Genomic DNA, 22,032 nt, shown 5'->3' with positions numbered 1-22,032 from the left:
GGCCTCGTCGGAGCACACAGGATCACGTTGGGGTCACCAAGTGAAGGTGCTCACTCCCCAACACAATCATAAACTCACAATAAAGAACACACCCCAGTAGGGAATGAGACCAAGAGAAAGGTTTTGAGCAAAACAAAGTTATTTATAAAGATAGTTGCATGCAGAGGACTCTTCTGCCTGAGAGCGCTCTGCCAAACAGTACAAGCATGATAGATTTTAAGCTTTGGAAAAGTCACTAGTGACGTTTCCCTATATGTGCATCAGACTACATCAGATTGATGGAAGTTACAATACATTATGTCAAATATATGGGCCGGCTTCACAGGATAGGTCGGTTTGGAAGTGTTGCTTTGTGTGAAATGTGGGTCAGCTGGGCTCATCTGGCCGGTGTGAAGGTCATGTCGGCTCCACAGGAGGAGGTCATTCTGTCTAACTAGGCTACATCACATCTTCTGACATATAAGCATAATGAAAACACAAAACATCACTTAGATATGTGCGAACACTTCTAAATTGTAGACATTTATAAACATATTTCTGCACCAGGCCTTTGTAGAAGTAATGGGTACGAGGGTCTTGCCCTCCAGGTGCATTATCAGAGGGTTCGATCTGGGATTTATTGGTCAAGGCGCCACAGAGCTCGGATGGACAGATTGATAGGTGTTGGTTTTAAGTGTGATATATGGGGACATGAAACAGTTATCGGGGGGCACTCAGGAGTGGTCACTGGAGAAGGGTCACACTTCTGTTACATCAAAGGGAGAAAGGAGGGGCAAAAGGTTCTGCAGGCAATAATTTTCAAAGGTGGGGGTGAGAGGAGCAAGAGAAGATTTGTGGAGACGAATGGGCCACAGGGCAAGATTCACTCTGGTCACACACAGGGAAATGAGCTCAGAGGAAAGAAAAAAGAATGTAATTTATACTTGTAACAATTCGCACCAGAGAATCTGTGAGAAATGAGCTTGGACCAGGTAGGCACGGGAGGAGGAGGTAGGGGGTTGTCAGTGTTAGCTGTGCGCTGCGCTGGACAGGGAAGAGGAGGCTTTGCAACAATCAGAGTGTGGCCTAGTCCAAAAATGGAGTCGGGAGAGACACAAAATGGAGTCCAAATGTGTCATGCAATAGCCCCGCTTCCACTGTCACCAGGGAAGGGCAATGGAGGACGTCTCTCCACTATTGCATGAGCAGTAGTACTCCTTTGTGCCGAATGTATGGGGGGGGTAAAAACGAGCATTCCTCCATTACACCTTTCTGGTAACGTTTTGACAGTGCACACAGCATCTTACAATGCAGTGCACTGGGGATACTTTTGTATCACCCTAGTCTTTTACACCTGGGATTTTTGGTTACTTTTATATGTGCCTTAAGGCAAGCTGGTGGCAGCAGATCCATTTTTACAATTTTTGCATTATAGTTTGTGTTGACATTCGCGTTTACCGCGTATGGCTACTAACATGGCTACTGTCTTAAAATGGCCTTGCCACAAGATTCTCCACTTGTTCTTTGGCATATTGTTGTTTGGCCTTCTTCCTGCCTTCTCTGGTCAGGAAATCCCATATAAGGTCATGCACTTGCCCGGGAAAGATGCTGCTTTAGCAGGCTAGTGATGCCTTGGTCTGTGCTTGTCTCAAGAAGGGGTGCGACTGTCTGGTCCCACTCCACAACTGTGGAGCTCGAAAGTGGGACATGAGTGAAACGTGCAGTGGTCCCTGATTGGACCACGTCTGTCTGGCTTTTTGAATAGTACAGATCTTTACCATTGGTGTGCTTGGACCTGCTTCCAGCCAGGATTTAGGATAAGAAGAGGACTCCTGCAGCTATTTCTTCAGATGGAGCCAAGTATCCTGTAGATGAGCAACTGACCGAAGATCCTTAGACGACTCCCGAAAGAGCCTGTCATCCCCTTCCTGTGTTTTGGCCGTTGAGAAGCCACACTGGTATAACTGATCTGTGAAGGCCCTGTGTGGTGCTTCAACCCTTGGACTGGTGGGACCAACCATTCTCAAAGAATTCACAAGGATCCAGCCGTCCTGAGCCTTCAGAAGTTTCCCTGGACCACCCAGTGGACTGACCATCTCTCCAGTGGACTACTGGATATTCATCGCCTTTCCGAGTTCGTCGCCGGAACTTTGGTGGTCGCTAGGTCGTGACACAAGTCCCCTTCCTTTCGAGTTTCAGCTTCCCAGTTAAGGGATCCTGCTCTGTTCTTCTTCGAATGCCACTGGAGAGACATCTGCCATCGTCGCTGTGCGGAGACAGTCAGTGGAAGTTGATTCCCTGTCTCCTGTGAGGTGTAGTGGTGAATCTTGCTTGCTTTCTTCACCAGGGGTTGCATACTACACACGCAGCCGACCGGAAAAATCCTCAGACATGCCGCGCACCAACATCCTGGACCGCAACAAACAGCGGAAAAATCTACCCCCAGCGTCTCCCACTCGACCTAACTGCTCATCTGGGAAAATCGGAGTTAGAGGTAATTGCAACACAGTCACCTCCCCCTGTTCTCCTTAGAATAATCTTTGGCTATTCCATTCCATCGCTTTTTAATCATCATATCCAAAAGCTTGTATCTGAAAGATCGGTATATCACTTTACCTACCTGTAATATTATTGAATATTTTCTGGAAAATGTCACCAACACAAGAACGTTTCAGACACCAGCCCTCTCCAAGAAGCTTGGGATTGGGCTAAAATTAGGGTATAATTCTGGTGAATTGGTTTCATTCTACTGCATCACTATTTAGCTTATTTTTGTTGTCTAAGTTGTTGAATGCATTCCTAAGAACTGTATATATGTTTTATAACCTAGTGTTGTGTGAAATGGTCACCTGCTTGTTTTATTTCCTAGTGTGTTTTTGGGCATATAATAAATATAGCATATGTGTACGACCTGTCTAAATTGAGATTGTGCTTTACTGTGTGGACTCATTGTGGACACCTGACCGAACTCTCACTCTCCTGAGAATAGCCTTGACCACTCTCCATGCTTACCTGGACCTCTCAGAGTTCCCCTGTTAAATATAACTAGGGTGGCCTCCTAAAATCTGTCCACCAAAATCCATCTTCACACCCCCTCAGGTGGCTGGAGTAAGGCTGTGCATATACAAGTCAAGTGAACACTAAAGTAAAGGGGAGCAACAGCGGAAGAGATTCAAAGAATAGAGCACAATCGGTTGCCACGAGAAAAAGTGGAAGTGGTCCTTGCAATCATAAAGAGCAAGGAAGAGAGGGAGGAGGGAAATATTAACATAAGCAAGACAGTTAAAGCATTGCAGCATCTGTCCACACAAATTGAGCTACTTGGCAGGCACTGATGGTATAAAAGGTTTTCAATGATACAACCAGAACAGAAGAGCAATGATCCTCACCATATAATCCTCCTTAGTGGCAAGGTGGTCTCGCCGCAACCAACTGAAGGTGTCTTCCACATTCCATTTCACTACTTTCCTGCTGTCTGGGGTGGCACTCCTGTAAAACAGAATACGAGACACACATGGTCAATGGTGATCCATGACAGATGTATTTCAGAACTATATTCCATGTGCACATGCTGTGTCTGACAAATTGGGATAGACTAGATTTAGACTGTGCAGTGTATGCTGCCAACATGCCAGTTTGTTCAAGAACACAGTCAGAAAAAATGTCTCTCTTGGCTGCTTTCCCTCAATAGTTCTACAGACCTTACAACATTTGATTTGGTTTTTGAACCTGTCCCGAATTTACACAGGGCAGTGAATCCTTCAGTATGGGTGTGCCGAAATTAGGTTTCGAGAAGTATTCGGCCGAATTCCAGCTGAAAGTGAGATTCTGCATCGGCTGAATAACTTATTAACTATTACTGGAAGCCAAATAGTTTCTCCTACAAAGTACTGCTTTTACTGCATGCATGGAATCATTCAGGCATGTCATGTTTATCCTTTAAAAGGATCATTACACAAATGTTGCTGTCACTTTTCCGATTGAGTATAGGCAGAGCAGAGGTGTGAAAGTCCAAACAAAGTCGCTTCCCTTCATGTGCTGGACAGACAGACTCATCTGGTTGTTTACTGACAGGGTTGAGCTAAAGAAAACTAGATTTCTTTTTTAAATATGTCTTTATTAAGCATTTATGAGGTAAATAAGGTACATAAGCATACAAGTAATTCTTTAAACATCCCCTGCCCCCCTTATGTAGCTGAATTTGGCTACTTATCCACATTTATCACCTTGGGTCTGGGCCCGTCCTTTCCAACGAAGTTACATCTTTGTAGAGGGTGCTAGAGGGCCAATCAAGATGGCGGCTCCTCTGTGAGCTCCCGTGAGGCTCCTAAATTAATCCTGTAAATCACGGTGCCTCTGGAGGGTAGACGGCCCAGACCAGCATGTAAAGAACGTTAAAGAAATAGTGCCTGCATTTTACTGAAAAGTGAAGCATGTGCGATCCCCTGCACCCGAACACCGGTGCCGACGCGGAACCGGAAGACGGCCTAGCAGCGACCATACTCTCACAGCATGGGCGGTCCCTTGAGTACAACTATGAGGCCAGTGCCGCGGACAACACCCTCCGCAGCTAGAAAAGTCTTTTCAGCATCAAAACTCCCAGCTGTGGTCCGGAATCACCAATAGTGAAGGCGAACCGGGAAGAGGACTCGCCTGACACCCCCAGCCGAAGTGCTGTGCAGTGGAGTGAAATGGAGGCTCGTCCGCCGGCAGGACAGCCCTGCAGTGACAGACCGCGACCAGCCAAGCCGCTCCTGAAGGTAGGCATCAATGCAGCCGGCACACAGACGCCTAGGCGGGGGAGGCGAGAGGACGGCGCGCCAGCCGGGGAGACCCACTGGCGGACAACAAAGAGCAGCTGCACCGACACCCCCCGCTCCTCCGGTTGAACCGGGCGTCCGATCTGCAGTGACACCACAGGGTCCCCACCACCTGGCATCCGGGAGGTGGGGAGCCTGTGGTGGAGGCAGCGGATGCCATATTGAGAGAGGGGCGACAGACTCCCACAGAACCGCGGGACCCACACAACTGCGGCGGTGCCGACAACTGCCCGCTGATCCTGCCGCAGGCGCCAATCGTTGCAGCCTCGCAGCCCGCCAGACCTCGACTGACGCCCTGACACGGGAGGTCGCCGGCTACCATATCTGGCATCAACGGGCACTTGAACTGAGCCTCACATAATAACCAACCATCCAATCCACCGAAGCGACCACACAGAAGCGGCTCCCTCTCCCGGGGCGACAGCTCCTGCCATTTGGAATCCTGCAGTAAATCCGTGGGAAGACATCCCCACACAAGTAGATTGAGTGGACAAACAAAAGCCAAGCTGTCTCCCGCATCGAAGCCCCAAGCTAGCCACAGACAACAGCAAGCCCAGTGCACGCCATAGAGTAAAAACTTGATTCCAACCAAGTAGCATAGACCACCCTCTGATCCTTCAAGGAGCACAAGCTACCGAAAAGGCACAACACTGATCCCAATCCTAGGGGAAACCGTCAGTCAATTAACAGACAATATATTACTGGGTCTACATGCAAGATCCCCCCGGCAGCAAGCACCATATATAAGAGGTCGAAACAATATCCTGATTTGCGATCCGCACCACAGTAACGAAACACCCTCAGCAATCCAAGATATAACGACGGGAGATTCCGACACCCCGGCGCCCCACATACAACTGCGTGCTCAAAGTAGTTTTCTCACCCAAAGTTGCCAGCCAGCCCACCACCTTTGCTCCATCGGACAACTCGCCCTACTGATGCCTGAACCACCAACAGGTGATCAGTACATCCACCATATAAGGAATCCTGTCACCTCTGATCAGAATACTTACGGCGCCGACATCTCTATCTTCAGTCCGGAGCGAACCAACATCAACTAACCCCATAACCCCTTTGGCCCCCCCCCCCCAGCTCCTTCACAGCAAGGCAGCCAACCAGGACCAAACCAGCCTGAATAAAAGTATTAAGGATACCGAGAGGATAGCCCCAAGATGGGTGGGTGCGCAACCCCTGGTATTAGGTTAGTGCTGTTTATAGTGTGGAGGGGTTTGCAACAGTAGCAGATCCCAGAAGGGTAAGTTCTCGGTACCCCTTCTATGTAAGCAAACAGACCAAGTGACACAAGCCTGCCAATCTGCCCTCCCCCAATGAAAGGTTTGAAGTCTGAGCTTTGAATTGTATGAGAAGTAAGTCCTGGTAATAATGTGAGTCTTTATTCGCCAAAAACAAAACTACACGCCAACACGTGTTTCAGCCCTCTCTGGGCCGTCCTCAGGGCGTATTAACATTGGTATGATAGGTTACTGTCAAAACATTGCAAATCCATGCCCCTTTGCATACAATCTTGAAGTAGGCATATTGGTATGTTTTGTAGAAAAAATATAATAATCCAACAAATAGAAGATAATTGAAAAGAATACATGAACCAGATAAAACATAACGTATCAGGGAGGAGAGAAATAAAAGACAAAAAAGGAGAAAGAAGGGGAGGGGAGGAGAGAAGGACATGTAAGTTAGAATACAATGTTAGTAAGTATTTACAATTATTACATACAAGGTACATGACATTATTACATACAAGGTACATGATATTAGCAAAATAAATATGAAGCTAATAAGTTACCTATTGACAAAAAAACTAGGTTTTTGCACCAAAAAGAGAGGCGTGCAGTCCGCATGTGTAGTATACCTGATAATTGGTGGTCAGCAATAAAATGGCGTCCGTGAGACTCATTAACAATTATTGTCCGGTCTCTGAAATAATATATGAATAAGCATTGTAACCTGTTGGGTATTGATTGATAATAGCATCTGCAAGGTTCGCAATGGAATGAATTGGCGTTAGCTATTCTTACCCAAGTTTCAGTACGTGATAGCGATTCCGTGAAAAGTAGTAAGCTGGTCAGTCTAGCATCTACAATATGCGAGCGGCATCTATTTCACCAAAGAAAATGAATAGAATGAATAAATGCTGTGAAATCTGCCTCCTAGCAGTTGTTTGTGTAACGAGGATGGTCTAGTACGAATTCATGCAGTGCGCTTACCTTCAAACGCCTGAATGCGTGGCTGCACGGCAATTTCAGCCGGCTGCCTGCTTCTCCCTCAAAGGAATGTAGGTGTGTCTGAGCTCGCTTATGGCTGTTCAGGCTGGGGGTTTAGAAGTTCTGGTCATGTGACCATACCAGTTAGCTTTGCCTAGCAACTGGGCGTGGACACCAGATCCACCAGTATGGGGAGTGTCAAAAACCCAGAACCCTCCAAGCCCGCATAATAGCTGCAGACAGAAAACCTACCCTAGTGGAAAGAGTGCGCACCACGCAGGTACACACACAAGAAGGAATCTTTAAGACATTTCGAGCCTTCCATCAAGAACTGTACAGTTCCAAACACAGTGAGGGCCCTGAAACTCTACGTAACTACTTGAACGATAGTGAGCTCTACTGGGTGGAGAGTGAGCTTCGAGAACCCCTAAACGAACCCATTACAATGGAAGAAATATTACAAGCCATAAAAAGTCTACCCAACACCAAAGCTCCAAGCCCCAACGGCCTAACAAGCAAATTTTACAAAGCCTTTGCAACTACACTGGCCCCTCTCCTCCTACGTGTATACAAGGAGGCGCTACAGTCTGGGATCCTTCCACAAACCCTCCGAGAAGCCAATGTGATCCTTCTACATAAAGCAGGCAGGCAAACCCCCTGAAGACTGCATCATACAGACCAATCTCACTAATCAACCTTGACAACAAGATCCTGGCAAAAGTCCTTACTACTAGATTGCTCCCCCTGATGCCTGGTCTGGTGCTTGCTGACCAGGCGGATTCTGTCCCTGGACGTAACACAGCGTTTGGTATTAGGAGATTGTTCGGAGCTATGGAAGCAATTGACCCTACCCATCAAGCGATCGCAGTCCTACTCGATGCGCAGAAGGCCTTCGACTCTGTTGAGTGCCTTTCCTTTCCGCAGTACTGAGGCAAATGGGACTAGGAAACCACTTTATCAAGTTAGTTTCCCTACTATATAACAGCCCTCAATCATCCATCATTCTGGGTACAACAAAATCTGCCCGTATAGATCTACAACAAGGGACCAGGGAGGGCTGCCCTCTATCGGCCCTAATATTTGCATTGGTAATGGAACCCCTAGCAGCGGGACTACGCACCCGACAACTCCAGAGACGTCTTTCCCTTGGGCCCCACAAACTAATATTCTCCCTCTATGCCGACGACGTGGTACTCTTCGTCCAAGACCCCAGTGAAAACCTGAATCCCATTATGGGCGAAGTAATTTAGTTTGGCGCTGTCTCGGGCCTAAAAATTAACCATACCAAATCAGTCATATTCCCTCTAACACCATGTACCAAAGAATTCGTAGATGACCATGGGTTCAAATGGGAGAGCTCCCACATGTGCTATCTAGGGATCCTAATGTCCCAAAACCACCAAGACATATTTCGAGATAACTATGAAAAAGGGATGAGATCGCTCCAAGAGAAATTGAACAGATGGACAACACTCCTGTTAACACTATGGGGTTGGGCCTTGTTGGTTAAGATGGTAATTCTCTCCAAATTCCTCTACCTGTTCGCTAATATACCTCTCCTATTGCCACAATCCTTTCTGAAAAAAGCTAGGAGCTTAATTCTCAAATTATTGTGGTCAGGCAAACCAGCAAGAGTAGTTTACACAACACTCATCCTACCGGTGTCTAAAGGTGGCCTAGCACTCCCTGACCTAGAGCGGTAGTACTGGGCCGCCCAGGCGCAATTTCTCAGTTACTGGTACACCACACATTTCATTAGACCACATGTTCAATTAGAACGGGCCCTGGCGTCCCTCAACCTACTGAGAGCAGTTACCATTAGTCAGCTCCCAGTACCTCACACTACACTGAACGTAGTCCTCTCCAGCTATGCGATCTGGAAAAGAATAGCTCAGAAAAACAACATTCAGACCAGATTCTTCCCTCTCCTACCAGTTAAGTTTATACCAGGGATACCCTTGACGTTTTCCACCAATGGACAGACAAACTGCATATACGCACACCAGGAGACCTGTTCTTTGGGGGAATCTTCATTACACCTCATCAGGCTAGAGAAAGAGGAAGCGACACATCCCTAGACACATTTGTATACTTTAGACTCCGCTACACTTTCCAAGCGTTCCTTTCTACATTTCCACAACAAACTCCCACATGACAACTACTACATAATTTGATTCAAGCACAGGGTGAAGGCAGGATAGTCTCTATGATGTACAAATCCGTCTTGGCAGACACTGTACCTACATGTGTAAACACGAAAGTAAGATGGGGAAAATCTCTACAAGCCTCGATAGCAGATGACGACTGGACATACATCCTGCAGCAGACTGAAAAAGTAGCATTAAACACAAGATTTAAACAAATCCACTTCAATTACCTCCATCAAAAGTACTATACCCTAGCCAAAAACTGCGCACAATCAGCTGACTTTCTCCACCTGGCCTGGGACTGTCCCGCCATAGCCCCATTATGGACTCAAGTTCTTCAAACGACGGCGGCGATAATCGCAGAAGAACCGTTACCCATCCCCACAATAGCGCCACTCAGGATAACGAGACAGCTGACACCCACAATGAGGAAATTAGCGGGTGTCCTACTGGTACTAGCAAGCAGGGGAATCGCTATGTCGTGGGGCCGTGGACCGGCTCCCACTTTGGCAAACAGGCTAAAATATGTACTTTATTGTTAAGACGTGGAGATAGAGTTTATTAAGACAGTACCCCTGCACGCACGCCCTCTGGACATTTGGGGGCCATATGTCGCTTACCTATTTTCCATCCCAGACGACTCCACCTCATCGCCCGAACTCAGCAATCCACTCAGGGAAGTGCTCCTGCCCACCCATCTACAGAAGATGAGATTTGAATAAAGAGACTTAAGAGACAATATCCTTAACATGTTACTAATGTGGACTGGTGGAGGAGGAGGGAGTGAGGGAACTCAAGGGCGCAACTGTCGACACACCTGCCTTGGGGTGGTCTTGTTTGTAGTTGTTTAAAAACACCAAAAATAGAGTAAACATGGGTTGAGTCTACGATTGGTATCGACGGGGAAGAGCCATGTCAATGGAGGGGGTTGTGGTTCTCCATAGAAATGGTCTCTCTGTACACATTGAGGAAGGGCAGCCATTCCATTTCTCTTGCCGGAGTTAGGTCATGGAGAGTCCCTGTGATGTTTTCCATTTCGTAACTCTCTTTGGCTTTCGAGACAAGATTCTTTCTGACGGAAGCACACCTGCTTTCCATCTTACTGTGAGGCATACTCTTGCAGCCAACAGCAGGTAGTGAGGCATGTGTGGGAGCCGCACCCATTGGTCGCCTGACTTCTCCAGCCCGAACAAACCAGCCAGGGGTCGAGGCTGCGCGCCTCCGCTTCTATGTTGTTGACCCACCCCAGAACTTCCTTCCAGTATGCCTGTGTTTTCGGGCATGCCCACCACATGAGCCAGAAGTCCACCTGTTCACCGCATCCTCTCCAGCATAATGGACTTGTCCCTCTGAACATTTGAGAGGTGCTTGGGGTCATACTGCCATCTGTAGAGCAGTTTCAATCCGTGTAACTTATATTGTCGCGAGATGGAGGTTTTGTGGGCATTTCTGCAGAACCTTGTCCAGAAACCTTTACGGAGTGGGTCACCCAGGTCCTTTTCCCATCTCTTTGAGTGGTTCACTGGTGTTGGTTGCCTTGCACAAGAGAGTTTGGTAGATCTGTGAGATGAGGCCCCTGGTTGATCTGGTCTCACTTAGTATTTTTTCAAGTAGCAGTAGGTCTCTCTGTAGCTTGTCTTTCCGGCCTGGGGACATCAGTACCCCCTTTAGCTGAAGGAACTGCAAGGCCTGGTTGGGTTTGAGTTTCAATCCTTCCTCAAGCTGTTGAGGGGAGAGGCATGTTTTTCCCTTTTATAATCTGACCCACTCTTTCTAGGCCTGCCTTGTAACAGTGTTGGAAGCATTGGGGCTCGAGGATTTTGGTTCCGATTGGTGGGGCCCAGATGTGGCTCATTGGGGATGGCCATGTTGTGGTTCCTTTCATTTCCCTTTTGTTCCACCACAATTTCAGGAGAGCGCCTAATATCTTATGATTTATCGCTTTGTTTGGAAATGATGATTTTGGTGCCCAGAGCCACTCTCCCAGTATTACCGGCCTCAGTATCTAATTATCCATGTCAACCCATTGCTCGTCTTTGTCCCCCCTGAGATGCAGGGTCAGGGTTCTGAGTTGAGCTGCATGAAAGTATAACAATCTGGAAGCCCCACTCCCCCTACCTCCTTGTTCCTCGTCAGTGTGCTATTGGCAATTCTTTTATTTTTTATATGATTTATTACAAACCTTTAAAAAAGCTTTTTAAAAAAGAAGCAAGAAAAAACACATAAAACAATTTCAGGTTATTACCCTCCTCATTCATAGGATAAACTCTCATATTAATTCATAATTAAAACTAACATTAAGGCCAACAACAATAGAAGAATCTTAAATCAATGTCCAAGCCAAAAATCCAAAAATGAAGGAACAAAAAGGAACTGTTATATATATATCTTTACAGTTCCTATGGATTATTCTTCACTTCAGCTATTATTTTTATCATAACCTCGAAAAATAAAGTTAAAGCAATTGTTAGCCTTCTATCAGATTAATCGAACATGACTTGCCACCATTCTTGTGAACTAAGTGTTTGGCTGAGAGCAAAAAACCCTCCCAAATGCTTTGTTCTGTCCCAACAAAGGGCTGTACAGAAGAGAGTCAGATGTTTTAGTGTTTCTTCTTGTTGTTTACACAGCCTGCAGACAGACCTAACAACACCAGCCTAAGACCATGTGTCTAGTCTCTCATTTGTGTCAAGCAAATTAATTTGAAATTTCATGTACACGGATCTGCGATATCGATTCGGAAATTTAACAAGATAACCTTGAGTGACATTAAAGGGTTTTGCTTCACTTCGAACATTCTGCATTATCCTGCATTTCCGCCGCTCACGTTCTGTCATGCAGCAGTCCTGTTCCCATAATTTCTTTGTACCAGATTGGGATTGGTCTGCAAAGTGGGAATATTAATTTTTAGGTCTGACTATTTTATTGGCTTGGTCCACCCATAAGGACAATATGCAATGTTTTTCTCCACTTCCTGGATCGTATAATACTTTGAATTGAAGGAGAGTAGGCTCTATTGTCATTATAGGATAAAGTGCAAGCATATTCCAGCAAATACACACATTCATTGATATGAGATTTAATTCAAAACGAATACAGGCAGTTGGTGTTCCTTTAGGTAGCCATAATACTTTTGACCAAAAGGTATTCTGCAAGGTGGCCCAAAGTGTATGTGAACAGCCCGCACACTCAGCACTGTAGATTATTGCCGGTACGCTTTTTGATTGTAAAAATCAAGCACTGGTTTTAATGAAAATTTACCATGTTTTCTATTCAGCACTGAGACTTGAATTGCCAATTGCCTGCATTTACTTTTGGCATTTTCAGCCCAGGGTGCATCGTTCAAATTTCCAATAATGATCATGCCCAAGTATCTAGTACGGAGTGAGGTCCTTTAAGTGCCAAGGACGAGGTATCTCGCGCTTGGGATTACCTCCCCAGTGCCAAGGACGATATAGCTCGTCCTTGGCACTTAAGTGGTTAATGAAGGAGAAAATGTTAGAAGGCTTTGATTGGTGAATTACCGAAATCACCAAAAAAGGCCTTGGCACTGGGGGGGAAAACCCATGGCAGTTAAAAGGTTTTAAGTATCTCTTTTCCCAAATGCCACTGGAATTTGTTATGCAAAAGACTTTATTTTTCCTCAAATACTGTAGTATGAGAATTTCAGATTCATTTGTGTTAATACACAGGCCGTTCTTGCCAACATATTCTTCAAGAGCGTATAACTTGCGTTGCAGCCCTATTGGAGTAGAGTCAAGCAAAACTAAGTCATCTGCATAAAATATCCAGCTTAGATGAGAACCATGGATTTCCGGCGGGAATGATGCAACACTTTTTATCATATCACCAATATCTGACAGAAACAGGCTCAAAATTATGGCAGCCAGAGGACACCCCTGGTTTACTCCACAAAAAGTTTTAATATTATTATTATTTGAAATTTCTTAAGTGCAAACGGTCACCGAGGGGCATATTGGCGCTAGAGGAAGGCAAGCTGTCCATGTAGAGGGGAAAGCCAGCAACAAGCACAACTAGAAGAGAAGGGTCTTTATAGCTTTGCTAAAAGCTAGGTGGACAGCTAATTTCTTTATGGGAGGCGGCAGCTCGTTCCATGCAATGGCAGCAGCCACAGAGAAGGAGCGGCCCCCTAACCTTGTGCAATTAAATGAAGGAACCACAAGTAAATCAGCCGTGGCCGAACAAATCTGGAGATTGGGGAAATAGCGCACAAACTCTGTTATCAGAAACCCTGGTCCCACATTGTGGATTGCCTGATGGACAATACACAGAGCTTTAAATCTAATATGCTTGCATACTGGCAGCCAGTGGAGAGAGCACGAGACGGGGGATATGTGTGCCCCTTAGGGGGAGCCAGTGGCTACTCTAGCTGCTAGATTTTGTAGGCGCTGTAGTCTTTGGATAAGCGCTCTCTGTTGGGCTAAATATAGAGAATTACAATAATCCGGCCGTGATAGAATAAGGGCAGCCACAACCGGGGGACGAAGATGTTCAGGGATTAAAGCCAGCACTTTTTTTTAGAACTTTCAGCTGCATATGGCCAGTTTGACATACCGTAGCAACCTGACTCTCCATAGAGAAAAAAGCAGTCAGTATGACCCCTTAGTTCTTAACCTTCCCTGTAGGAGTGGGGAGGTTGCCCAGAGAAGCAGGTCAGAAAGAGGACACCCAAAGTAACGGATCGGGGGGGGGGTACCCCACCACCAGAACCTCAGTCTTATCACAGTTAAATTTGAGCCAGTTGTGGTTCATCCCTTTACCCATGGCCGTCAGGCACTCAAGCGGCATGAAGCCATCTCAGCCTGATCTAGATCTAAAAGAATCAGAATCTGAGTGTCGTCAGCATACGAATAGCACCTGAGGCTGAAGGACTGGATGAGACCCACTAATGCCCAAATGTAGATGTTAAAAAGAATCGGGGATAAGGAGGAGCCCTGCGGTAGTCCACAGCTAAGAAGGCATGGAGTGTATAGAAAGGGGGGCATGGAGAGAGTCTGGGTACGATCCGCCAAGAACGAGGTGAACCATGCCAGTACTTGCCCAGATAGACCCATCTGAGCAAGACGGGACAGCAGGATGGGGTAGTCGACAATGTCGAAGGCCGCTGACAGATCTAGTAGAATCAGGGCCCCCACCCCACCTGAGTCCACCAGCCTGGCCATGTCCTCCTGGACGGAGACCAGAACACTCTCTGTGCCTCTGCCAGGTCTAAAACCGGCCTGAGCAGGGTCAAGAAGAGAGGAAGATTCAAGGTAGGAAAAGAGTGAGGTAGAAACCAAAGATTCCAATAGTTTCGCAAAAGAAAAGGAAGGAGTGAAATGGGTGGGAAATTAGCGAGGACCGTAGGGTCCAAAGTGGGCTTCTTTAACAGAGGGATCACTCTAGCAGCTTTCATTTCTGGGGGAATAGTCCCAGACTGGCAGGAAATGTTAATCGCTGCAGTAATTTCCCTTAAAAGATCAGGGGAGATAGATAGTTTTCATGATCGCTACCGGAATAGCGTCAGAAGGGGACGAAGATTTGATCTTGTAAATGGCAGCAAGGACTGCTTCTTCCGAGAATAATGGAAAGACAGACGATCTAGGCATTTCAGATGGAGATGATTTCACATTGAGTTCAGTGTTATTACTCTAAGCCGTAGGGGTAGTCTTTGCAATGTTATGGCGAATGTCACTGATTTTAGTAATAAAGAAATGCGATAGGTCATCACACAATTTTTGAGTGGGTCTAACGCTAGAGGTAAGCTTGTCAGAGGAGGAGAGAGCCTTGACAACAGTGAACAGGGTCTTAGGTTTACACAGGGCGGTTTACATTTGTTCAGACATGTATAGAGCTTTATAGGTGAAGACATAATTCCCACTCTATCCAGACGAATCCTGACCTCTGTGTCAGTGTGGGACTCTTTAATGGCAAGGAGCAGGCTCAAGTGGCACTTCCATATTTCCATTTTGGCCCACAAGATTTCGCAATCAATACTATCAAAAGCATGAGAGAGGTATATAAAGGCCAGGTACGCCCTTCTGCCCGTTCTTATTGCTTCCATCTTCATGAGATTTATTATGAAGAGGTTTAGACCACACCCCCCACCTTTGACCAAACCAGACTGTCTCTGATCAATGTGCTGGCTAGCATTGATCCAAGTTGATAGCTGGTGTTGCAGATGGGTCACATATATCTTACCCTGCATATCCAGCAATGCAATTGGTATATAGTCTTTTGGGCTTGCTCTGTTGCCTTTTTTTAAAATAGGCACAATAATTGCGCTTTTCCAAGATCTTGGTGTCGCGCACTGCGCCCTAATTTTTCTAAATAGAGAGACAGAGAATTCGGCCCATTTTTCCGGATTCATCTTCAGTGTGAAGTTAGTTAAGCCATCAGGGCCGGGTGCTCTGGATGCGCTTATTTTTTTAATGATGTTCAACGTATCCTCTTTATCGAAATCAAGGTCCCATCAATCAAAATTTGGGAAGTTTGGTTCTATGCTGTTCCCTTTTTTACTATATAGTTTACTATAGAAGGAGACCCACTAATTTTCTGTCACTACATTCTGTTGAAATGCTAATTGATGGTCATTTTCTTCATTTATCACCCTCCAAAATTCTTATCACTCAATTTGATTAGCATTATCTCAGCATCTTGCTGTTGGAGGGTTGCTTTATACAAGATCAACCAATTTTTGTATTTCTGCTTTACAGATCGTTTTTCAGCAGAGCGACATATTTTGTTTGAGAGCATTCTTTGATTTCGTAATGCATTTGGCGTTTTCTTATTGAGACTTGAAGATTAAAAGCATGCTTTGGTTTAAATCCACACTTCCGCAAGCCTTGCTTTTTTTCAACAAATTGTTTTAACAGATGTTGGTACTCCATTATCTCATGATCCTCTGAGTAAATATTAGTTAGCATGTTGACCTCATTTTCTTGAAGTCTCAGTCGAATCCTACTAGTTTCTATTAGTACTTCAGATTGCCACATTTTGGGGAGCCCTTTATTAGTATCGATCAGATGAAGTTTCACCAGGTTATGATCATTCTCCGTTTTAGGTGTGAACTGTAAGAAGATTGCTTGTTTAACCATGCTCTCAGAGACAAAAAAGTAGTCTAAAATTGACTTCTGCATGTTTCTCCTCCACGTATACTGGGCGGGGACATCACCTGTTAAATTTCCATTCAGTAGTCCCATATTTCTTCATTCCATTTCAGCGCACCATAGATTAGCGATACAGGCAGTGTCACGCTGTTTCCCTGTGCGCTCTTGTTTACAATTTAAGCAGTTTATGTTTAAGTCACTGCACAAGATTCTATCCGGTGAATTTTCTTCCTCGTTGATCTTGTCAACTCAGATATTTGATCAATAAAGACAGAGGTACCAGCAGATTTGTGATGCCAATACATATGGATGATATGCACAGGAGTGCTTTCTAAGTTACTTATTTCTTTAGACCGGAGGACTGTCACTAGGATATACAGAGAGAAATTCTTAGATTCAATGATTCTGTATCCTGAGCTTTTCTGCACAAGAGTCAGCAGGCCCGCTATCGGTCTGCCTCTTTGTTTTTTAATAGTTGGATTGATGGAAATTTCAAAGGCATCAAGAAACGTGTAAACCCTCTAGTATTCCAGGATCCAATAGTGATTGTTGATTTAACATCCCCATCTTGAAGTTAACTCCGATTTTTCCGGGCTAGTGTTGCTACAAGCCAATTCCAGTTATTAGATTTGGTAATTGGGTTTTGCGTCACTATGCTACTTGCAGTTTCATTAGAGACTTTGGCCCTCTTTACGAGTCTGGCGGTAGCCGTGCTGGAAAAACCGGCAGGCTGCCGCTGTACCCGAAATACCATTCCGCCTCTGCGATTACCGGAATCACTGGGGCATTACAACCCCGGTGACCCGGTAATTCCAGAGGCAGAATTCCGTAAATCCCCATTCCCATGGAGTCGAAGAGGACTCCATGGGGATGGGGACAATGGAAACCCTGGTTCCGTCTATGACGGAGCCGTATCTCCATTTCCGCCTGCAGGCAGGGGGCGTTACTCCTGCCAGGTCAGAGCGGGCGGGAGTGACACCTCCCTCCTGCAGAACTCGGAATCAGCCGGTCTAGAAACAACAGTGGCACGGGATTTACTGCCACTGTTGTTTCCGGACCGGCTAACTCATAATGAGGTTTGTTTCCATTGGAAAAGGTGATTTCAATGCATTCGCCAGGTTGGTTTGATCTCTTGAAGAGGGTTTACATCTTCGTTTAATGGGTGATCGATTTTTTGTGACTAGACTCGCTCTGTTGTCAACTCTACAGCCCCTTTGAGTCTCGTCATTACCTTTCACACTAATGTAGCCCAAAGGATGCACCCTTTTATTGTCAGTGTTGCATTTATCGGTGCTTCTGTTGCTTTGATCAACATCAAGCTCATAGATGTCAAAGCCAAACGATACCAAGACTGGTGCTGCATCCAATAGAATATTAAAAATTATTCTGGAGTCGATTTGTAGTCTTACTTTGTCATGTTGGTACTCTTTCAGGAACTCCACAGTTTTTATATCATTGGACTCAATTGTTCTAAGCATCGGCACATGATGCAACAGTCTCATGACATTGTATCGATTCAAAATGAGCCCATCCTTAATTGTCTGAATCCACTCCAGCATCAGACAGTACATTGATTGCCTTTTTTTGTTGCAATTTTGCTAGGATATATTGCTTGTTTTGCCCTTCTGCCAGCGGTTAAACTCCATATCTTTATGGGTGCAGCTCAAGTCGGAGGTGTTGCTTTGGGCACTAGTGGAAGACACTGGGCGTGAGTCTTTTCCAGTCATCATCTTTACATTATCATTTGGACTAGTCGATTACGTGCCTGGAATAATAGACTGGCTTCGTGATTGTGCTTCAGCCAGTTCGTTCCATTTCTGACCCAGCGTGATAAATTTAGAACTCAAAGGTTTTGCAGTATCATCCTGTTTTATTATACTCGGCAGTAGTAATGTGCATGTTCTTCTTGACTCCGGCAGCTTCAACTCCTTCAAATTGTCCTTAAGTGCACCAATCGTGCTTTTTTGTTCTGTACATAATATGTTTGTAGGTGCATAAATTACCTCTTCGTCGTCTTCATAGGTAGACATATTTAAAAGATCAATTGCTTGTTCTTCATCACTCAAAATTTGTACGTACCTCAGGTGAGGCCACAGTGTGTACGGCACCCAGCCTTGAAGACACTTTAGTTTCTACATTATTCTCTGCAGCCTTATCTGTATTCACCACAAGGTTTACAGTTTTAAGATTGTGCATACATTTTCTTGAGTTATTGGTAAGATGATTCTTCCACTTAGTTATGTTCTTTGTCTTTTTAGCCAGAGGGGGTTTGACTGCAGGTTTCTTGCCAGGCTGCACGTTCTTTGCATTGAATATTGCGAATAAGCCATCCTCATTTCCTCTGTCCCTTGACTGGCCCTGAATGCCAAAATCAGGGTTGCACATTTGGCCACCTGCATTGGCTGAGGTAGAGGGTCCATCCTCTGTGCCATCCGCAACACTCCCCGTAGTTCCACTGTCAATACAGCATGGGCACCGAGCCTGATCTGGATTGACAATTGATTCTCAACTATAGCAACACCGTCCTTTTTTTTCCTTTTCGCCAGATGAACTGTGACTGTAAAGGTCAAGAATACCAATTTGACGATCCGCATTGGCTAAAGTTGACAAACCATGAGATATGTCAGCCTCATAGGTCTCCTTAGCACCACTATCGATACGGAAGCCTGCACAGCATTTGCAAGTTCCTTTTCGTCTGTTACAACAATAGAAGGCGTTATTGCATCAGTTTCATGGCAATATGATCTTTGTTGCGATGGCAATAGTACATTTACAAGTGAGGAGTCTCCCCGTGTATTCTGCACGAGTTTTGTCACAGAAGCATTCAATATTTGAATAACTTACCTCGTCGGGAACGCTTAATCAGGTTTTCGGTCTTTCAGTTCAGAGTCATCAATTATATTCAAACCTTTATGACTCATATGTCGTGTCATTTGGCCATATTCCATTTGGGCACACTGAGTAAAGTTTGAGAGCTGGTTGCAGCAAGCATCCAAATGACTTGAGTTTCTTGTCTGCACTATTATTGCGTTTTTGGTCTACCAGGGCACTTAGCGAACAGTCCAGTCTCTTAAACTCATTGTGCGCCAACTGCTTATGAGTTTTATTGTCACATTCTATGTTGATCAACTAGAGTTCATTAGCGCCGTTAAAGTAGACAAATCTTTAACGTTCTCGTTCAGTTGCTCATACATTTTAAAGGAATGGGCTGTAATTCATTGATTACCTGTTTGGTTAGGGCATGCTGTTTCATCCTGGACTCCTCTTTTCTGCAGGAATCAATCGTCAAATTCCACCTTATTTTCGGGAATTCCCTTTCCATAAAGGAAGAATCTGTCGACGAGTCATCTGAAGATATTGAGTCTGCATGGGTATTCGTATGAGGAAGACCTCGTTCTATGGCTGATTTGTTGTTGGAGTGGATTTCCTGAAAAGCGGACTCCGGCTTGTGAAGCACCACATCATCCATGCCACACACAACGGCATCTCCAAGTCCCGCAATAGAGGAGTAGGAGTCACCATGGTAGGCTACGGATTCACAAGTCAACTTGTTTACTTTTTTGCTGACGACTTGACAATCCACAGAAGCCAAAGATTTATTAACAGTGATGTTATTAAGTGTAATTATCTTAGTACAGTCAATATCGTTGCTGTAGTGAAGCTCTGCAGAGTCTTTAGCATATAACAACGAGGGTGCACTTACTTGTCTAGATAAAGGGACCAGCTCTGGATTTCCACAGCGTAGTAGTGACCGCGTTAGAGGTTGGTGTACCCAAAACTAGTTGGACTGATGTGGGGGTTTATTTTTTTCTCTCGTGGGCATTTGATTTTGTCGTTGTCGACATCCGGGCTCCATTTCGAACTAAATTTCATACGCAACTGTTAATAAGAAGGAGATCACCGGCCCTCCGACGCCTTCTAATACTGCCAAGGCTCAGCTCGAATCTGCAGCTGCTCCGCGGTGAGTCAGGGTTGTTAAACAGTAGGCTACGCCTTAGGAGTAAAGGGGGTAGAGCTACGCAACAGAGGCAGCACACATGGCAAAGAACAGCAGGTTCAGCAGACTCCCAAGACTCTGCAATTCTCCATTTTTTCCCCTGCCATAGAAACTTGCTGAGTTTGATTTCAAGTTCGGTGAAGTGAGCCCTCAGAATTTCAAAACCAGATATTTCGAATGCATCTTTGTAATTTGCAGTTGAAAACCACTGAGCTAGAACAGTAGTTCATGAAATCGCTATGGAAAATTGTTTTTTCTTTAGGCATTTTTGATTTGCCGATGACCTTTGAGAAATCTTAAAGTTACAGGGTCCAATCTCACCAATTCCCAATGCAAATAATAATATATTAAGTGGATTAATATAGCTGTTGAAGAAGTTCCAAACCCTGAATAAAATAGCACAGGTGGTAGTGTGCCTGCAGCAAAGAACTGTATTCCACCTGCAGGCTAAGGTTATACAAAAAGAAACATGGCCAGTGGGAAGTGTGCCTGCAGCAGAGATGTGTTTAGAATATCCTGCATTCCAACTTGCCCATGTTGTCAAAATGAGTCCCTTTGAATTGTGTAGAAATGACATATTACTAAATAATGTGGCTCTTTTGTTTGAACTAAAATGCCCCAGTCTGTGGCAGCAGAAATATTACTCCCCAACATAAAGAGTTAAAAAAGGAATATTTGTGTAATAAAGAGGAGATACAAATTTACAATTTAGAAACATTTGACCAAATGGATATACAAGTGAAAGAAATAAGTAAAGTGTACATGCACATGCCCATTAAAGATCTGAAAACCAGCACTGCCCGTTAGGGGAGTTTTCCTAAAGTCCACGACAACTATCGCTTGGTATACAGGGCTCAAGCTCTTAGTGTAGGTCTGTACTACCCAAAGGATCTTGGTAGAACGGCAGAGCTGATCTTACGAAGAGGATGGGAGCTGTAAGTAAGTACACTGAGCACAGCAAATACAATAAACTCTTACACACTGAAAGTTATATTCAAAATATATTTATTCGCATATACACAAGGTAGGAAGTGAATACACTTTTAAACTAACCAATACTCATAGGAATTATTCACAATACTTTTCAAAGGTGACTGCTTCAATTGTAGTTGCTCGCGGCTACAATTGTTATAGAGAAAGACACTAATGTCAGTTCTACCATAGTATCGGTACTATCGCCACTCACATTGATTACAGATAAACGGTAATTGCATTCATGTAGTAAATTCACATCAGACGAAGTCTGTAGGAAGGAAAAGGATGGTTATTCACACTTTAGCAACATTATACATTCTAGTAAAACTTAAAGGCTTCTAGCGCTTTGTAAGTCCACTCCCCAACTAGCCAAAAGTCAGCCTTGGAGTAGAATAAAAAGTCTTATGTAGCAGCAGGAAAGGAAAAGTTTAGTCACTAGAATAAACATGCCTAGGAAGATAACACAAGTTATGTCTCACTCGCTAGTCCCCAGGGAACTCTCTCTCTCAGGTGGTCAGGGCACGGCCATCGCCTCTGGTGGACCAGTGCGGGAGGATCACCTGGGTGAGGGGTCTTCATCTGCCTCAACACCACTCACCGATGGCGAGACGTGGTACACCCCCCCCTTTTTTGTTCATCTAACCCATCCTATTATTTTAGGATTCTCAAGGTCCCAACTACCCCCACCCAACTTTTTACACAAACACTGGTGTTAGGCAAGATTGTATGCAGTACTGAACTACACAGGTTGGTAGCGTGATTGGGCAGCAAGGCTCATCTCAA

General features: G+C 45.0%; 1 protein-coding gene across 2 annotated transcripts in view; it reads right to left on the bottom strand.

Annotated features, from left to right (window-relative positions):
* PCIF1 (phosphorylated CTD interacting factor 1) overlaps positions 1 to 22,032 on the bottom strand; it is a 400,121-nt gene that overhangs the window by 170,797 nt on the left and 207,292 nt on the right. For both annotated transcript variants that reach the window (XM_069651242.1, XM_069651241.1), the window contains one exon: positions 3,369 to 3,468. In XM_069651242.1, the coding sequence (XP_069507343.1) occupies positions 3,369 to 3,468 (100 nt within the window). The remainder of the gene's footprint in view (positions 1 to 3,368; positions 3,469 to 22,032) is intronic.

The sequence above is a fragment of the Ambystoma mexicanum genome, chromosome 3p (assembly GCF_040938575.1).
Source record: "Ambystoma mexicanum isolate Mex_15411 chromosome 3p, UKY_AmexF1_1, whole genome shotgun sequence".
Taxonomy (NCBI): Eukaryota; Metazoa; Chordata; class Amphibia; order Caudata; family Ambystomatidae; genus Ambystoma; species Ambystoma mexicanum.
This window is presented reverse-complemented; position numbering and strand designations above follow the sequence as displayed.